A 20,546-nucleotide genomic window follows, 5' to 3' on the forward strand; every position below is an offset into this window, starting at 1 on the left:
TTCAGTCATTGCACCCCTTTGATCCATCACGCCTGTTTGGCTGGCAGTCTGCCAATGTGCTCTCCACTTGTGGTAAGTTCCTTTCAGATTAATACAATGTTACCAGAGTAATGGATGGAGGTAGGAGGGAAGGAAGTGAGGGAGCTTGGCAAAGCTTTCAAGGCTATTAGGATGCCTTTTTGCTCATTTTAAACTGCTGAGCTCATTACTTATCCAAGACACATTGATGAGTGGAAATTAATGTTCTTTGACATACCATGATAATGAGTCTTCCCTGTCTGACTTTAAGCCAGGAGTTGCTCCAATCACTATAGATTTTGTTTAAACAGAGAATGCAAAAGTATATTACAGTGCAAATCATGAATGTAAATATTAAAGATGAACAACAAAGGCTCCAAGCAAAGGCTGTGTTTAGCTGAGCCAGTCAGAACTGGAAGGTCAATACCCAAAATGTGCAGAGTTAACTAATGTCAGCCTGCAATGTGACCCAGAAATTGGGCTCGGCTGCCTCTACTAAAGGGAAAAAAGAACATTTGTGCTGGCTAGCAGCAGCATTTGGGAGTTATGCATGGGTGTTAACATTCATCAGGGACAGAATCAAGCCTGGCAATGATGCCTCACAATTGAATAACTTGCAAATACTAACTGCCAAGAAAGTTTGGCTATTAAGATAAGGTCACAGAGGCTGCCCAGTGCTGTACCCATAGACTGGTATCACAAGACAAATTAATCACTTAAAGGGTAGACTGTTGTTTGTTTGTTATTTTGAAAGGCCTTTGGAATGAATTTGAACATTTCTTTTGCTCTAGTATTTAAAAAAAGATGAACCATGGCAAATATATTTTATTTCATTACTGTAAGTTGAAAAACTGCAATTGTAGAACCATATGATCATAACCATGTTGACATTCATGAAACATTTATTTGATTCTCTTGCCTCCGTTAATATATGCTGTTGGTTGTGACACGTTGAGTTGTTTGACCATAGTACACAAGTCATAGCTGATTTCAGCCAATAGGTGGTGTGAGTGGGTGGTTGAGAATTCATCTGAGGTCCTTTCTAGATTATCATTCATCAAACACATATATTGACACCTGATCATTCTAATAAGCCCTTGAACAAACTATAATTTAAATTCACACATGAAGTATAGCAGTTGGATTAAGTGCTGGGTGCCACTAGGGCTGTATAAATGCACCTAATACAGATTACTCTGTCTTTAGAAAAGAAGTGCTAAAATGAGAACACTCAAGGCACAAATAAATAGCTTTGGCAAGTAAGGTTAAGGATAATCCAAAGAATTCTGCAAGTACATTTAAGAACAACTAGAGAGAGAATAGGACCCCTTAATGATCAAGGTCTGTGTGTTGAACCTCGAGACGATGGGAGAGATAGTAGATAAATATTTTGCGTCAGCTTGTATTATGAAGAAAGAAATGGAGGCTCGAGAACTCCGGTGAAATAAATATTGATGATTTGAAAACAGCTCACACTACACTGGAGGAAGTGCTGGAGGCCTTAGAAAACATAAAGGTGGATAAATCTCTGGGATCTGATGTGGTGTATCCCAGGATGCTGTGGAAAGTTAGGAAAGAAATTGCAGGGCCCCTAGCAGAAATATCTGTATCATTTGTAACCATACGGGTGAGGTGCCAGAAGACTGGAGGGTGGCTAATGTGGTGCCTTTATTTAAGAAAGGCTGTAAGGAGAAGCCTGGGAACTATAGACCTGTGAGCATGACATCGGTGGTGGGTAAGTTGTAGGTGATTCTGAAAGGTAGGATTTACGTGCATTTGGAGAAACGAGGAATGATTAGGGACAGTCAATATGGTTTTGTGCATGGGAAATTATGTTTCACAAACTTGATTGAGTTTTTTTGGAGGAAGTAACCAAAAGGATTGAGGGCAGAGTGTTCGATGTTGTTTACATAGACTTTAGTAAAGCCTTCCACAAGGTACCGCGTGGTAGACTAACTAGTTAAGTTAGATCACATGGGATTCAGGGATGGCTTGCCAACTGGGTGCAAAATTGGCTTTGTTAGGAGGCAGGGTGATGGTGGAGGATTGTTTTTCGGACTAGAGGCCTATGACTTTTGTTTGTCATTTATGTAAATGATTTGGATGGGAATATAGGAGGCATGGTCAGTAAGTTTGAGGATGACCCCAAAGTTGGTGGTATAGTGGACAGTGAAGAATGTTATCTAAGATTACAAAGAGATCTTGATCAACTTAGTCAATGGGCTGAGGAGTAGCAGATGGAGTTTAATTGGGATAAATGTGAGGTATTGCGTTTTGCTGCACCAATCAACGGCAGGACTTATTCAGTTAATGGTGGTGCCCTGGATAGTGTTGTAGAACAGAGAAACCTACAGGGTCAGCTACATAATCCTTTGAAATTTGCATCACAGGAAAACAGGGTGGTTAAAGCATTCAGCACTCTTGTCTTCGTTGCTCAGAGCTTCGAGTGTAGGAGTTGTACAGGACGTTGGTGAGGCCTGTTCTGGAGTACTGTGTGCAGTTCTGGTCGCTGTGTTATAGGAAGGATATTAAACTTGGAGAGGCTTCAGGAAAGATTTCCCAGGATATTGTCAGGTATGGAAGGTTTGAGTTATAAAAATAGGCTGTTTAGGCTGGGATTTTTTTCTAGTGGCGCGTAGGAGGTTGAGGACTGACCTTTTTATAAAGGTTTATAAAATCATAAGAGGTGTAGACAAGGTGAGTAGCGAGGGTCTTTTCCTTAGGGCAGAGGAGTTCAAAACTAGAGGACTTATTTCAGGTGAGAGGAGAAAGTTTTAAAAAGGAAATGAGGGACAACATTTTTTACAGTGGTTTGTGTTTGGAATGAACTGCCAGAGGAAGTGGTGGATGCAAGCACAGTTAGAACTTTTAAAAGATATTTGGATAAGTACATGAATAGGAAAGGTTTGGAGGGATATGGACCAGACGCAGGCAGATGGGACTAGTTTGGGAGCATGGTTGGCATGGAATAGTTGGACCAAGGGGTCTGTTACCATGCTGTATGACTCTGACTCTAAATAATAGTTCAAACCAAGTATATTTTCCACATTACACATCACAACTTTGCAATAATTCAAGTCACTTCAGTAATTTCTCTTCTGGCAGAGACTCCTTGTCAATGCATCAGCATCCTCTTCTCCTGTGTTTGTTTATAAAGTGTTGTTTCTTCTGAAATTTGGTATATCTTACATTTGTCCTGATGAATACTAGACAAAAAGCTTCTAGAGAATGTCTGTCGTCTCTTTATTAGTTTTCCTCAGTTGTATCAAAGGTCAAATTTGTAGTGTACTTTCATCTAAATTTACAGGCAAAATAACATAATTAGTTTACTTTAGCTCTTACTAACAGCAGCCTTTTTTAAAAAAAATATTGATGGTTTGTGGTACCTTAGCTGATTTGACATAGAAAACAGTGGCAAAAGCTGAGGCAACAGCAACTAATTTTATAGTACTTTTTCACAAAATGAAACATCCCAAGGCACTTTACAGGAGTGTTTTGAACAAAGTATCATTTCCAAGCCACACATTGGGTTGTATAAGGAAACATTAGGTCAGATGGCTGAAAACTTGATCAAAGAGGTAGGTTTTAAGAAGACTATTAAAAGAATAAAGTAGAGAGGTGGAGAAACATGATCTTGGGGCTGAGGTAACTGAAGGCACAACCTGGAGCAATTCAGGTTCAGGAGTACGTGATGCCAGAACTAGAGGAACGCTGATATCTCTGACAATTGAGGTGGAAGAGATGAGGCAACGGAACGATTTGAAAATGAAGATTAAAAAGTAAAGAAAATTATAGATCAATCGTTGAATAAAAGTTTATAAAATGAAAAAAAAGGGTGGTTTAAAAAAATGAATAAAATTTTCAAGGTTAATGTCCCTAAGTAAACTGGATGCGTTGAGTCTATATGTCTTATTTTGCGCTCTGCAATTGTGCAAAAGCCAAGCCCGCTTGTGCATTGAGAAAGCTACATGAAATTAGTGTGGTTTCAAGCTCCAGGACTTCCTGCCCCTCTCCATTTAATAAAAATGTCATAAATCTTAGCTCTTTTATCTAATGAAGAACAGATTTGAACTGTAGCTCCTGCTTTCCACTGTTTTTGCTGTTTGCTTTATAACTGAGGGCTGCAAAAATGTAGATAAAATCATTTTTATCCCTTTCCTTTTAAAAGAAGGAACATTTAAACTGCTGTAGATTAATGAGAAAAATGTATCTGAAACATGCTACTAAATATGCTTTTGACTTAGATTTTAGAAAAGCAGAAATTGCAAAAGTTTCTTGCTGTTGCTTTATCAGTTCCAGAAGCTCAATCTCAAATTTGAGAATTAACCAATTTTGGCTTCTGAAAGCTTGGCAAGATAAGAACTAGCAGAGGAAGTAGGCTATTTGGCCCCTTGAGCTTACTATGTTATTAAATAAGATTATGACAGATCTTTGCCATCAGCTCAAATTTCATATCCTGTCCCAGTAAGCCTTAAATTCCTGCATGCCTAATATTTTACTCAGTTACCTTCTGGAGTAGGGAATTTCAAAGATTCACAATTGCTCCTGATCTCAGTTGTCGTAAATGGCTGGTCCCTAATTCTGCATCTATGACCCACACGCTTCGGGCAGAGGAAACAGCATGTCAGCATCTACCCTCCAGGCCATTGAAGATGTGGATAGGTTTTGATAAGACTCCGTGTCAAAGAATATAGGCCCACCCTGCACGATCCCTCCTTATACAGTAGTCCAGTCAGCCCTTTTGGTGCACCCCCTCTAATGCTACATTGTAATCTTGACCCCATGAAGGAGATGCTGGCACTTGTGACATTTTTCTTTATTAAAACGTTTTATAAAGTTTACATATAATGTGGAAATCATAGTTGAAATGCTTGGCCAAACATGCATGGGTCTTTTGTGATGAGCAGTTTGTGAGTTCCATGAAAGAAATGATAGGGGTGATGAAATCTAGTTTTTCCTTTGTCCACCAATAATATCGTGTTCTGCACAAGATAAGAAAAATTCAGGATTTTCTAAGAAACATTTCTGCATTCTTCCCACAGACCTATCAAATGATTTACCTCATTTCTCTTGCCCTGACCTGGTGAATAAGTATGCCATAACTGAACGTCTAGATTTTTCGTACTACTTGCGTCATGGGCGGCCATCGTATGCATTTGCAACCTTTCTGGTGCAACAGCTCGCAAAGAGCAATTCGCTCAAGCAGTTGTGAGTATGGTAGCAAAGAGAATAATTGAAATCTTATGCAATGCTGTTCCCTTTTTGCTGCTGCTTCTGAGTTTAAACTTGCGAGGAGGTGTAAAGTGGCTTTCGGTCATTCTCAGGTCATGAAAGACACTAAAGAAATGCAAGTCTTTTGCTCATTTTCTAAATATATTGTCTGTCTGAAATGGTGGTGAAAGGAGATTCAGCCATAGCTTGCAAAAGGGAATCTGGTGAGTACTCGAACAGAGAAAATTTTCTGGACGATAGGAAAGTTGCAGTGTTAAGGGAGTGGGATGAATTGGAAAGATCTTTCAAAGTACTGCATAGGCATGATGCACCGAATGGTCTTCTGTCCTACACACCCTCACTTTGTGTTTCACTGCAACTTACCATCTGACCACTATCACGATGCTGTGGCTTTTGTTCTTGCTGTGTGTAGCTTGGCTGCTACCTTGCCTCAATACACAAATTATTTAATTGGTTAGACATCTTGAAGCCATGAAAGGTTCAATATAAAATGACGAGAAGAGGGGGAAAGATACAAATGTGACAACAGCTAACGTTGGTATATACGTTCCATCTTCAATTTGTGGTTTTAATTCTCAAAACTCTCCAGTACCCAATCCAGCTGCTTCTGTTTACCAGAGGGTGTTATTGTTCATCAAGGCTATCTCCTTAGGTTTATTTTAAGTTTTAAAAGAATTATCCCTTCATGGGATGTGAATGTCACCAGCAAGCTCAACATTTATCCGTCCCTAATTGCTATGAACTATGGCAGTCCATCTGGTGTAGGTACCTACTAAGTAAGACTGGTTTGGCACAACTGCAAGTTTTGCTGGGCCATTTCAGACGGCAGTTAAGAGCTAACCATGTTGCTGAGGAGTCAGAAGCAGGCCTGACCAGGTAAGGATGGCAGATACCCTTCCCTGATATTAATGAACTAGATGAGTTTTTATGACCATTGATAGTTTCATGGCACCATTACTGAGACCGGCCTTTGATTCCTGATTTAATTAAATTCCACCAGCTGCCATATTGGATTTGTACCCTCTTCCCTGGGCAGTGGTATGGGCTTTCAGAGGGAGACGTTTGGGCAGTGGACCAGTAATCCAGGATCCTAGACTAATGCCTGGGGGTGATGAGTTCAAATCCCAATAGGACAGCTGTTGGAATTTAAATTCAATTGATTAAAAGGAAGTACAGAATTTAAAAGATAGTCCTAGTAATGGGGCTTTGAAACCTATCTGGTGCAGAAGGAAATCTTTTGTCCTGCCTGGTCTTGTCTAACTGTGACTCCAGCACTGCGGGCAACTCTTAACTGTGTTCTGAAATGGTCTAGCAAGCAACTCAGTCAAGGGCAATTAGAGTTACTGCCCTCCTCCCATAATAGGATTTTAATGAGATAGCCCTGTGACATTATAACAATGCCACTGGAACTCAATGCCACAGAGGGCTGTGGAAGCAAAGCCATTGAGTGTATTTAAGACAGAGATAGGTTCTTGATCAGTAAGGGGATCAGAGATTACAGGAAAAGGCAGAGAAACAGGATTGAGAAACATCAGCCATGATTGAATGGTGGAGCAGACTTGATGGGCCGAATGACCTAATTCTGCTCCCATGTGTTATGGTCTTATAGTCTGTTTCTTCTTTCAGATAACCAAAAATGCAATTTAGGATTTTAAAAAAAATATTGCTCCCCTGCTGATCTGTGCTGTGCAAAATAATTTTCTAGCAAGTAAGATATTTTTGGTGTAAAATGTCTATTTTTTTAAATTTTCTATATATTAGTGCATTTAAAGATTTATTAAATACAATTATGAACATTTGCAGTTTTCACTGCTGAACACAATTCATGGAATTAGCTATTTTTGTAATTCAAGCTAGGTAGTAATTGTTTAATATTCTGTGAACAGACTCTTTCTCCATTTGAAAATTTCTTATGTTCCTCTCATCTGTTTTAGGATACAACAAGCAAGCGTTGAGGCATATGCTGTGGGGTTAGCTCACTTCACCGTACCCGCTGTTGCTGCCGCCTGTGTTGCCTTTCTTGAATTACTTGGTGTTTCCAGCTTTAAACTGAGAATTGATCTTAAAGTTGCAGATGCCATTTTGAAACATTGGCGCACAAATGCAGAGGAGACTCAACACAGTCTGTTACGAGACACCTTGGGTAATTAGTGTTTTCTTGTGATGTACAATTCCACTTTTAGGCATCAGGTTAAAGTAAGTATTGCAGTACATTATGGTCACAATTGAAATGGATGTGACGTTTGTAGACAAATTTGACTTATTAATATAATGGACCGACATTTAGGTTTTACCTTGTTTGAATTTAGATTTATCTCTTGATATGTCCTTAAGGCATGTGTCTTTCAACTGGACATGTTGTTCTTTGGGCTATTGGAATTAAGATGATTTTTGTCCTTGTGATGTTGTCATGCCCAGGATGAAACTACACTTCAGCACTTCTTATTTTTAAACTACACTTGTTACTTTTTACCAAGCTATAGACCCTTGCAGGTGAATAGTGCAAGATTTGGACACTGAACATAGATGGGAGAGTGGGGTTCAATTCATTGGATTCTCTAGGTACATTATGCATTGCTGCCAAGATGTCATTTGCCCACTCTCCTCCCTCAGTTCAGGCAGCCATTGCTGTTGCTGCTCCCTCCTCCTTCTCCTCCTCCTCCTCCTCCTAATCCCAGTAGTACCCACTTCTGAGGCTTAGGCTGTGCTGGGACTGATAGTCTCACCAGTGACTACCTTTTCACTAAAAGGCGAAAGTTCCACACTGTCCAGGTTTAGGCCTGTGGGGCTGACTTGTTCAGATGTGTCAGCTGTCCCTGGCTTTCCTATTGGAAGGGGAAGGATTGTCACCAGCCAAGTACTTTGCACCCCTCTGTGTCCCATCTCACTCCACAAAAAAATACCTCTGGTGGTGACCTCTTGATTTGCGTTCCTTTTTCACTTGTTCATGGATTGTCCATTGTCGGAGCAGCCGGTATTTGTTGCCCATCCCTAATTATTCCCAAAAAGGTGGTTGTTACCTGTTGTCTTGAACCACTGCTGCCCATGTGATGGAGGTACATCCACGATGGCATTAAGTAGGAAGTTCCAGGATTGTGACTCTGATGGTGAAGGGAATCTGATATATTTCTAAATCAGGATAATGTGTGACTTGGATGGAACTTGCAGATGGTGGTGTTCCCATGCCCCCGTTGCCCCCATTCTCCCGAGTGGGAGAGGTTGAGAGTTTGCAAGGTGCTGCTGAAGGAGACTTATCGAGTATGACAATTTATCTCTCACCAGACAGAACTCTGGCAGTGCTTGGATTGGGAACAGAAATGAGGTATTAGTTTAAGCAGTAGGCAGTTTGGAGAGCAAACTGATGAACTGCAACAATAAAATAATAGCAGTAGTTAGAACAGCTGCAAGAAAGAGTCTCTTATCTTCATATTAGTTCAGAGGCACTACTTTTACACTTTCAGTTTTACATTAGTTTATTTTATTGTAGCCATCTAATCAAGGATAGGGCTTGGGGAGGGTCAGCTGCACTGAAAATTGTGGAAAGAGTTAGTGAGGGAGGGCCAGAAGGAGGTTATTAAAGTCTTCAGAACAAGAAATAGGACAGAGTATGAAAATGTTCAGCAATCTAACTTCAGGCATAGCAGACAAGGGGACAGCTATGAGACCGGGGCAGTCAATGCAGGACTGAGGGTGTTGTATGTAAGTGCATGCTGTATACAAAAAAAGGTAAATGAGCTTGTTGCGCAGATTGAAATTGGAAGGCACAACATTGTGGGCATCTCAGACATGGCTGCTAGGGGATCAGGGCTGGGAAGTAAATACCCAAGGATAGGCATCCTATCAAAAGGACAAGGAGATGGACAGAGAAGGCAGGGTTCCCTTGTTAGGAAGAAATGAAATTAAATCGATAGCGAGAAGTGACATGGAGTCAGATGTAAATCTGTGTGGGTAGAGTTGAGGAACCGCCAAAGGAGAAAGCACCCTGACGGGAGTTATGTACAGGCCTCCTAACAATAGTAAGGATGTGGGGAAGAAAATATTTCAGGAGATAGAAAAGGAATGTAAGAAAAGCACCTTTTTATATTGAGGCTCCCCATGATTATTGTATAAGTGGACTGGTAAAATCAGGTTGACAGCAGATCTCAAGAAAAGGAGTCATAGAATCCCTAGAATGTGGAAGCAGGCCATTTTGGCCCATCGGTTCCACATCGACTCTTTGAAGAGCATCCACCCAGATCCATCCCCCACCCTAGTGCTGTAACCCTGCATTCCCCATTGTTAATCCACCTAACCTGCAAATCCCTGGACACTATGGGGCAATTTAGCATGGCCAATCCACTTAACCTACCCGTCTTTGACCTGTGGGAGGAAACCAGAGCACCTAGAGAAAATCCACGCAGACACGGGGAGAATGTTGCCCGAGGATGGAATCGAACCGGGACCCGAAGTGCTGTGAAGACAGAGGAGCAGCAATGGTCGGAGTTCCTGTGTGTAATTTAGGCTGAACAAGAGAAATTCATCCTGAGGAAAAAAGAAACATGGCTGACCAGGGAAGGCAGAACAGCATGAAAGGAAAAGAAAAAGCATACAATGTGATGAAGATTAGTGGGAAGCCAGAGGACTGGGAAACCTTTAAAAACCAACAGAGGATAACATTTTTCAAAAAAAAAAGCAACAAGAAAGGAGAAGATAAAATATGAAAGTAAGCTAGCCAGTATTACAAAAGAAAATTGCGAGAGGGGTAAGAGAGAGGAAAAAGTGGACATTGGACCACTGGAAAAATGAGGTTGGAGAATTGAATTGAATGATTTATTGTCACTTGTATTTTACAGTGAATAATGCAGTAAAATACAGTGAGAAGCTTCAACTATCGCCACAATCCAGTACCATTTTGCACAGCTTAAGAATAAAAAGAGTAAAAAGATATAACTGAAAGAGAGTCTGTCTTTGTTCTGCTGCCTCTGCCATGAGGTGTGAACCAGCCCACCAGCGACACAACACTTGCACCTCCACCCCTCCTCCACTGCCTCGCCACTGTCTGCGTCAGACCCACCATTGTACGAATCACTACTCATTAAGTGCCACCTCTTTGTCACTGGTCACACCTTGTCGTTGCCGACTCCCGAGCTGAACCCACACTTGCCCCGCAACCAGGAGTCCCCCGGCTCTGCTCCTGTCTTGATCACACCAGGAGATCCTGCTCTGGGCATACTGCAGCCAGGAGTCCCCTGGCTGCACTGCCAGGACAGGCTGCCGCTATGCCAAGAGTCCCACTCCAGCTGTCCTCCTCTGAGATGTTGTCTGGCTGGCACTACCACCTTGCAGAATTTGCTGCCGTTGCCTCTGACCACTGGAGGAGTTCTGACGCTGCCAGCCCTGAACAAAGACATCCTTACTGCCGCTGCCTCCAACCACCAGGAGGTGCCATGTCCTCGGCTGCCATCAGCGTTTGCTCTCACTGCCATGCCAGTGCTGCTGACCAGCCAGCCAAAGCAAAGAAAAACGAAATAAAAGAATGAAATAAAAAGAACAGAAGTAAAAAGGATGAAAAGAAAGAAAGCAGATGGGAGTGGATGAGCCCCGGGCAAGATGGGAGTGGACAAGCCCCGGCAGCTGTCGTCTTGGAGATGTGAAGTGGTAATGGGGAGCAAAGAGATGGTAGACGAACTGATTAGGTACTTTGCATCAGCTTTCATGATGGAAGACACCAGCAGCATAACGGAACTGAGTCGAGGGGCAGAGATAAATGTGTTGACTGTCAAGAAGTTCTTGCTGGGTAAGGTGAAAGGTCTGAAGGTGGATAAATCACGTGGACCAGATGGACTACGTCGCAGAGTCCTGAAGGAGGTAGATGAGGAGACTGTAGAAGCATTGGTGGTGATCTTTCAGGAATCACCTGGATCTAGGGAGGGCCCCAGAGGACTGGAAAATGGCTAATGTAACCCTCCTGTTTAAGAACGGCGGGAGGCAGAAGACTGGAAACTAGAGGCTGGTTAGTCTGACCTCAGTTGTTGATAAGATTTTAGAGTCCATAATTAGGACGAAGTTGCAGAGTACTTGGAAGTGTATGGTAAAACAGGACTGGGTCAGCTTGGCCTAGTTAAGGGGAGGTAATACCTGACAAATCTATTAGAGTTCTTTAGGCGGTAATGATTAAGTTAGACAAAGGAGAGCCAGTGGATGTGATCTGTTTGGATTTCCAGAAGTCCTTTGACAAGGTGGCACACAGGATGCCACTAAATAAGATAAGAGCCCATAGTGTCAGAGGCAAGCTGCTGGCATCGATAGAGGATTGGCTGACCTGGCAGAAAGCAGAGTGTGGGGAATAAACGGATCTTTTTCAGGAGTTCCGTAGGGGTCCGTGTTGGGACTGTAACAATTCACCTTTTTACATTAACAATCTGGATGAAGGAACTGAGAGCATTGTTGCAAAGTTTGCAGATGACACATAGGTGGAGGGACAAGTAGTGTTGAGGAAGCGGGGAAGCAAAAAAGAGGCATTTGAGATATAATGTGGGAAAGTTTGAGGTTATGCACTTTGGTAATAGTGGAGATGTAGACAATTTTCTAAACCAAGAAAGGCTTCGGAAATCTGAACCACAAAGGGACTTGGGATTCCTTGTTTAGGATTCTGTTAAGGTTAACGTGCAGATTCAGTTGGCAGTTAGGAAAGCAAATGCAATATTCGCATTCATTTCAAGAGGGTTAGAATACAAGAGCAGAGATGTACTGCTGAAGGTCGGTAAAGCTCTAGTCAGACTATATTTGGAATATTGTGAGCAGTTTTTGAGCCCCATATCTAAGGAAGGATGTGCTTATGTTAGAGGGGGTTTTGAGACAAAGTTTAGACGAATGATCCCAGGGATGAAGGGCTTGTCATAAGGACCAGTTGAGGACACTGGGTCTGTACTCGTTGGAGTTTAGAAGGATGGGTGGGGGAGTCTCATTGAAACTTAAGGTACTGAGAGGCCTGGATAGAGTAGATATGGAGAAGGTGCTTCCATTAGTAAGTGAGACGAAGGGCACAGCCTTAGAGTGAAGGGACAATCCTTTGGAACTGAGATGAGGAGGAATTTCTTCAGGCAGAGGATGGTTAATTTGTGGAACTCATTGTTGCAGAAGGCTGTGGAGGCCAAGCCATTAAGACAGATCATTAGGCTATTGATTAGTAAGGGGATCAAGAGTTATGGAAAGAAGGCAAGAGAATGGAGTTGGGAAATCCATCAGCCATGATTGAAAGAGGGAGCAGACTCAAATGGGTTGAATGACCTAATTATGCTCCTAATTTTTATGGTCTTATGGATATTTCATGAATACTTTGTTGCTTTCATAATGTCCTGCTTGTTAGAACTTTATCATATCATGTGATTTCTTTTTGTTTTCAAACTTCACTATTTGTTATTGAAACAAAGTTCATGTCCCATTAGTCAGTATGGTGTCACATTTAAAATGAGGTCTCTGCTTCTTTGTGTCTTCCTCAGCTGAGAAACTTCAGAACTTGATTGAATTTAATGGATCGTCAGCAGAGGAGTTGCTGACCCATTTAGAAAATGCCACTTGGGAGAACTTAAACAGGAATATAAACAGGTAAGAAAATATACAACGGGTAGCCTGACCCGAAATATCAACTTTCCTGCTCCTCTGATGCTGCCTGGCCGGCTGTGTTCCTCCAGCTCCACACTGTGTGTTATCTAAGAAAAAATACAACATTTACGAGGATTTGTATTTTTTTGGGGGTGCAGCTTCACATGATTTAGTTATCACATTGAATTTATTCATAGGGCATCTTTTGAAGCTGGTCAGGAGTGGTCACTGGTGCCGCAATTCTGTAAGCTTCATGGCATTTCCCTCAGCTTGGCCTACCTCCAGGAATGTGCCCGAGAGGATGAATGGCTGCAGTTTGTGATCTTTGCTCAGCTTCACAACTACCAGCCAGATAAGGTAACAAGTTCATAACAATTAATCACAGTTTACTTCTTTCTTTTTTGTTCTTCTGTTACAGCAAACTTCCCCTGAAATAGAGATGGTAGGAACTGCAGATGCTGGAGGCCCTCCGCTTCTTCCTGTCCCGCAGGCCCGACCAGTCCCCCTCCACTGACACCCTCATCCGCTTAGCCGAACTCGTCCTCGCCCTCAATAACTTCTCTTTCAATTCCTCCCACTTCCGACAGACAAAGGGGGTGGCCATGGGTACCCGCATGGGCCCAAGCTACGCCTGCCTCTTTGTAGGTTACGTGGGACAATCCCTCTTTCGTACCTACACCGGCCCTAAACCCCACCTCTTCCTCCGTTACATTGATGACTGTATCGGCGCCGCCTCGTGCTCCCATGAGGAGCTCGAACAGTTCATCCACTTCACCAACACCTTCCACCCCAACCTTAAGTTCACCTGGACTATCTGTAACACCTCTCTCTCCTTCCTGGACCTCTCTGTCTCCATCTTGGGCAACCACCTAGAAACCGATATCCATTTCAAGCCCACCGACTCCCACAGCTACATAAAATACACCTCCTCCCACCCACCTTCCTGCAAAAATGCCATCCCCTATTGCCAATTCCTTCGCCTCCGCCGCATCTGCTCCCAGGATGAGGCATTCCACTCCCGTACATCTCAGTTGTCCTCGTTTTTCAAGGACCGCAACATGCCCCCCCACCCCTCAGTGGTTGAGAATGCCCTCGACCGTGTCTCCCACATTTCCCGCAACTCATCCCTCACACCCCGTCCCTGCAATAAGAATCAAAAAAGAATCCCCCCTCGTCCTCACATACCACCCCACCAACCTCCGGATCCAACGCATCATCCTCCGACACTTCCGCCATCTGCAATCCGACCCCACCACCAAAGACATCTTTCCCTCCCCACCCTTATCTGCGTTTCGGAGGGACCACTCTCTCTCCGTGACTCCCTTGTCCGCTCCACACTCCCCTCCAGCCCCACCACACCGGCACTTTTCCCTGCAACCGCAGGAAGTGCTATACCTGTCCCCATACCTCCTCCCTCACCCCCATCCCAGGCCCCAAGAAGACTTTCCACATCAAGCAGATGTTCATCTGCACATCTGCTAATGTGGTATACTGCATCCGCTGTACCCGTTGTGGCCTCCTCTACATCGGGGAAACCAAGCGGAGACTCGGGGACCGCTTTGCAGAACACCTACGCTCGGTTCGCAATAAACAACTGTACCTCCCAGTCGCAAACCATTTCAACTCCCCCCTCCCATTCCTCAGACAACATGTCCATCCTGGGCCTCCTGCAGTGCCACAACGATGCCACCCGAAGGTTGCAGGAACAGCAACTCCTATTCCACTTGGGAACCCTGCAGCCCAATGGTATCAATGTGGATTTCACAAGTTTCAAAATCTCCCCTCCCGCTACCGCATCCCAAAACCAGCCCAGCTCGTCCCCGCCTCCCTAACCTGTCCTTCCTCCCACCTATCCCCCCCCTCCCACCTCAAGCCGCACCTCCATCTCCTACCTACTAACCTCATCCTGCCCCCTTGACCTGTCCATCCTCCCTGGACTAACCTATCCCCTCCCTAACTCCCCACCTACACTCACCTTTACTGGCTCCATCCCCGCCTCTTTGACCTGTCTGTTTCCTCTCCACCTATCTTCTCCTCTATCCATCTTCTATCCGCCTCCCCTTCTCTCCCTATTTATTTCAGAACCCCCTTCCCGTCCCCCATTTCTGATGAAGGGTCTAGGCCTGAAATGTCAGCCTTTCTGCTCCTATGATGCTGCTTGGCCTGCTGTGTTCATCCAGCTCTGCACCTTGTTTTCCCCTGAAATAGATTTGAGTGTTTTTATTTTTTTCTTTGTTAGTACCTCTCGTTCCCTTTCTTCCTTCTGGAAAAAGTAGCCACCACTAATGGAAACTCAAAATGTGGTACTAGCAGAGGCTTAGAATTCGTTTCATTTTGTCCCCAGTTGCTAGTCCAGATAAGCTTGAAATCCAAAACCCTACCAAGTTTGTTTTTTTGGAAGCTTAACTGTGCTCTAGTAGGCCTTTCAGTAAAAGCTGATTTGAAATTAATCATATCTCCACTGACATTTTGAGGTTCACAAGCCAGGAATTAGTTGGCAATGAAATTTTCCAGAAACTTGGAGGGTAACTGTCTTGATGGAATTGTGAAGTCTCTAAGTTAACACGCAACCATTGAAATTTCTGAAATACATGCAGGTAATTCTGTTCCCATACGATACTGCTTCAAACATCTACATGCATCTTCATGTTATTATTATCAAAAATAAGATTATGATAGATTCATTTTTTGTCTAGGTAGTAAGATTGCCAACAATTCTTCATTATTCTAGAGTGTCCAGGACTCTTCAGAACAACACAAGTTACTAGTATGATAACAGAGCAGTTGTTTTCCTGGATATTTTTTTCCCCGGAGACTTGGACCAATAATCCAGAAATGTCACCTTAAATCGTACAACAGCAGGCTGGGGAATTTACATTCTTTCAGTTCAATAAAACTGGAATCAAAAGCTGAAATCAGGAGTGGTGACCGTGAGCTAACAGATTTGGTGGCAATATAAGTAATTACTATTGCACTTGCTAAGCTTAAAAGTGTGAAAGCTGGACATCTGGATGAAATCTTGAAGGTCACCCGACACCTATGGAATTGTTCCCCAATAAAAGTTAGTATTTTCCACAGGACTGTTTTTCAAATGTGTGAGCAGCTGGTTAGAAATAGAAGTGTGCTTGGTGTTCAGAAATTCTCAGCACAATTTCTTATGATGGGGATGTTTCCTACAGCTCCCTTGACTTTTAGCAAATTTTACAGTTCGTCCTGGTATAGACTCAGTATAACACAAAACGCTGCATTATTTTCCATAAGCCATGTGACACCAGATTAATCTCACCTGCATTTCAAAAATATAACTTCTGGTCTTATTTTTGTCAGAAGGCAATGGGGGTCTGTTTGTTTCATTATACATAGGTCCTCACTTAATTTTTATTATAGGCATTAAGCACCTTGAATTGTTAGTGAGCAGTCCAGCTATCTCTGTTTTAGGTTTTTAATAACCGTTTGCCTTTATGTTGCCATCTGATACTTTTCAATAGGTGAAGGCACTATTAAAAGACTTCAGTCCTGTTCTTCAAGATCACCTGACACTAGCTTTTCAGAACTTGCAGTTTGTTGCACAAGTAAATCCTGTAAGTTGTTCTGTAACCAAGCGAGAAACCGACAAGAAAGATGAATCTCCAGTGGATCTTTTTCAAGTTCTGTATTGGTGCCAGGAGAAACCAAAGCCTTGGCGTTATCTGTTGAGTGAAGCGGTGCGACGCGGTGCCCCCGTGTTGAGTGTTTTGGCTGCATGTTTTCAGGTGAGGACTCCGTGTGTAGGCTGAATTAACAGGAAAAAGGGTCATAGTTCTAAAAGTGTTGCCAATAAATCCTGTCAGGAATTCAGCAAAAACACCTTCACCCAAGGAATGGTGAGAATTTGGAACTGTCCTCTGTCTGCAGTAGTTGAGGTGAAGACCATATGTGTATTTAAGGGGAAGCTGAATAAACATTTGAGGTGTGGTTGTGGGGAGGAACAAAATGGTATGCTGCTCGGGTGAGATGGAATACACTGGGATGGGCTCATGTGAGGCATAAATACTGATTATATACCAGTCAGAGTGAATGGTCTGTCCCACTGTGGTGAATATCATAGATGACAGCAAAGTACTTGAATATAATGTTCTCCGATTCAGTACAGGTGATGTATAGCCTTATTGCAGATGTGAAATGTGTTAGGTGTAAAGTGTGTAGATGGGTTTGACTACTCAAAACATGTTTCAAACTACTAAGAAATTTAATTGTAAACCTTGATTAGGCTAGAAATGAACATCAATGAATTTCTTTAACTAGAATTAAAAGCTCAAAGCTTCCATCAATTCCATTGTACTGGTGCTAGCCCTGAAACTAGAACTGTCAAGTAAATTCAGTGATATGCATTCAGTCTTTTTTTAAAAGAAGAATAATAACTGTACTCTTTCCACTTTGGACTTTGTTTTGCCAAGTTTTTGTTTACCTGAAGTCTTGCTTACTGATCGCGTAGATTTTTTTTTCTTGCCAAAACTTTGGCTTTTTATTATGAAGTGTTAGAACGATCAAAGCAACAACAAGTTACAGCATCAAGAAAACTAAATTTTGCTCGTTGACATGAATTGGAGAAATTGACCAGTTTGCCATAACCATTTCTTGCTGATTTGTATCAGTCTTCCCCTCACTTATTTGTGCTGTTCTGCACTGTAAACCTCAAACTACATCTAGGTTTCTATTTTTTAAAGCCAAACAGCAGATACTTTATTGCTAAGTTCCATGCAGTTTTCTATTCCATCATATCATCTGAAATATTTGCTAGAAATTATGTGATTGCAATTTTGTTATTCTGATCAGATATTATTGATTCAGTCCTGCAGAGAGAGGACTGACTTGACAATAATTATAGAGCACAGTTTAGCTGTCCATATATTTCTGTGTACTGCAAAATCAGGATACAACCAGCAAATGAGATATCGGATGAACAGAAGTTGGGCAAAGAAAAGCCCACTGTGGAAGAGTGCTAGTACCATGGTCTAAAAGGTATTGCAGAACTAGCACCAGTACAATGGAATCGATGGCTTCTTTATTTAGGATTCTAAGTGAGCTTTGGAAATGTCTCTTTTTTCTGCCTCTCCAGTGTTTTCTTCAAAGTCTACAAATTGAGTTGTTATGGACCAGACTAAACCTGTGCTGATATATCAAGGAGAAAGGGTCTAGACCCTAACTTTTATCTTACTTAAAAGCAAGGTGTGGAGGTGCCAGTATTGGACTGGGGTGGACAATGTCAGAAATCACACAACACCAGGTTATAGTCCAACAGGTTTATTTGAAATCACAAGCTTTCGGAGCACTGCTGTTTTTGTCAGGTGACTTTGTCTGACAGCTCCGCACTTATGGCTCAAAACCTCTCTTTTAAAAAAAAACAAACCTCTTAAAGCCATAGTATCATCACACAGTGAATTAGCAGGGGCAGCATAATGGAGTTAGAGCCTGTGCTGTTTCAATGGCGATCCCAACCCACCATCAATTGTGGCTCTAAAGTTAACAATTGATCCCTTCATAATGGCCTCATCATGCTAGTATTTATCCAGCAACAGGCACAAACATTGCCATACAGGAGGCCCAGAAAGCCTGTGGGCATTGCTTGCGTGCTGCCTGGGGCTGCTAGGGGGCCACTAGTTCAGAGACACTCAGTGCCTGATTGAAGGATGTGGCATCAGGAAGGAGAGGGCTGTTGAGAGTCACCCATAAATTTAAACCTGTGCTGGGAAATCTGGCTAGAATGTAATGAAGACAGTGGAGAACGGGCAAAAGCCCTGTGTCATATCTTTTCAGGAAGGTCTGCTCCATTATGTGCTGACTGCACAAGGCCAGGCCTTTCCTGGGATTAAGTGTCCTGGGGTAGAAATCTCCCCCAGGAACTGAGTGAATCACAAGCGAGCAGTTGCTCGATATTCAGTAGTGCTACCAGACAGGTAGTGGCTGCCATTAGTACTGCATCTATAGGAGACCCAGGATTACCAAGGATCCCAGGCCACAGATAAGTGATGGAATAGGGATTTAATGGGGTAGGTGCCCTAATGGAGTGGGCAGCAAGGGCTAATGGATGGCACTTGGCAGCAACCCCGCAAATCTTTTGGGTCTTCCCTGTGGTGATACTCATGCTCGTTGCTGATTGGATGCTATAGCAGTGGAATGAGGCCATTCGGTAAGGATGAATTGCCCACTTGAGGGCCACAATTGAGACGGGTGAGAAAGCTGTTCCTACAGACTTAGATAGAGTTCAATGCACCATCCACTTCAGTGGCTTGGCCAAGTTTCTGTTGTATGCTACAATTGGCTTCATGTCATCTGATTGGAGATTCAAAACCATTCTACTTAATGAAATGATTGACAAAAGGCTGGTTCCACTTTCTTTTTAATTCACTTTGTTTCTTTTCTATACAGCATTAGAAGTAAAGAGTTGTACTTGTGTATCACCTTCATGGCAATGGAGCATTCCAAAGTGTTTTTTAAAATTGAAATCCATGTTATAATGTAGAAATATCAGTGAATGAAGTCTAGCACTCCTTTTGTTTTATATCTGGTGCATTAATGGCAGAAGGGTAATATTCAATAGTTGCCACCTTCCACTGATGTGTGGGAGAAATCAATAAATAAAATGGGCCGAAAGGGTGTTTTTAAAAAGTATTTATTTCTTAGGTTTATCTAGGAAGCATATCTCCTCTGTCAAAGTACTTGACAAAATCAGACTGTCTTTCTATTATATCCTTACCCTTTGAACCATGTAGCTGCAGTTGTGTAGGGCCAAAAGTTCCTTGATTCAGAGATTTATGTTGTGATTTCCCCCAAATTTGATCAGTTGATCTTAAATTTTACTGTTGCAACTTGAAAATCGATCATTCATTTTTCGAGGTTGCATTATCCCACAGAATTGTACATTGCAATGAATTGAATGTAAAACAAGGGACAATACCAGATGTCTAATTCAATTATTTAAACCATATGTTATAGATTTTGTCTGCACTAGATATTCTCTGTGGGTCTTTTAAAGTAAGCCCCATATCACTTTTGATCAGCTTCGGCTCTATTGTTCAGCATATAGTTATATACTAACATGAACCAGGTGTTGCAACTCCTTTTAATGTGTGAGCTGCTCACCGTAATCTCATAACTGCATCCCATGGCAATTCTCCTTTCTTCAAAAGACACATTGATGAACTGTTGAATTTATTGCTGATAATAATAAACAGATTTGTTGATTTTACACATGCACAGAATGTCGTTTACAGTAAATTTCAATCTGTTGCTTACTCATTCTTGTAATATAAAAAAAAACAAAGTGAACTACATTATCCCTGTTAGGCTACTCTTAATTAGTAAATCTTCTGAAACTAATTTATGTTAAACTGTGAAAGAATGTTTTTGAATTCTGTCTGACTTGCAGTGTAAGTTACTGCCAAACTTTGAGCTACAATCATGAAGTCGAGAAGATTGACCTGTCATTGTCTCCCACGTACAGGAGTTGTCCTCAGTATTGTAATTAAATCCAGCTACTGCTTTCCGAGTTTGTTTTTCCCTTACAACTTTACTGCAATGAGATGAAGTCATTTGAACATCACATCCACTTTCCTTTCATTAATGCATTACCAAGCCTCATTGTCTCGAAACTGGTGTGGTGTGAGAATACCATCGTGGCAGAAGTTTCAACTGAGTCTAATTTTGCATTCCTGGATTTAAACCCTGGAGAA

The 20,546-nt window shown here is 42.2% G+C and overlaps 1 protein-coding gene across 1 annotated transcript in view; it reads left to right on the forward strand.

The window, feature by feature from the left end:
• Nucleotides 1-20,546, forward strand: part of spg11 (SPG11 vesicle trafficking associated, spatacsin) — a 121,847-nt gene that overhangs the window by 56,402 nt on the left and 44,899 nt on the right. Inside the window, exons 15-20 of the mRNA XM_048615764.1 lie at nucleotides 6-72; nucleotides 5,061-5,226; nucleotides 7,185-7,393; nucleotides 12,732-12,837; nucleotides 13,032-13,191; nucleotides 16,323-16,586. Of these exons, the coding sequence (XP_048471721.1) occupies nucleotides 6-72; nucleotides 5,061-5,226; nucleotides 7,185-7,393; nucleotides 12,732-12,837; nucleotides 13,032-13,191; nucleotides 16,323-16,586 (972 nt within the window). The remainder of the gene's footprint in view (nucleotides 1-5; nucleotides 73-5,060; nucleotides 5,227-7,184; nucleotides 7,394-12,731; nucleotides 12,838-13,031; nucleotides 13,192-16,322; nucleotides 16,587-20,546) is intronic.

This window comes from Rhincodon typus, chromosome 33 (genome assembly GCF_021869965.1).
Source record: "Rhincodon typus isolate 14 chromosome 33, sRhiTyp1.1, whole genome shotgun sequence".
Lineage (NCBI taxonomy): Eukaryota > Metazoa > Chordata > Chondrichthyes > Orectolobiformes > Rhincodontidae > Rhincodon > Rhincodon typus.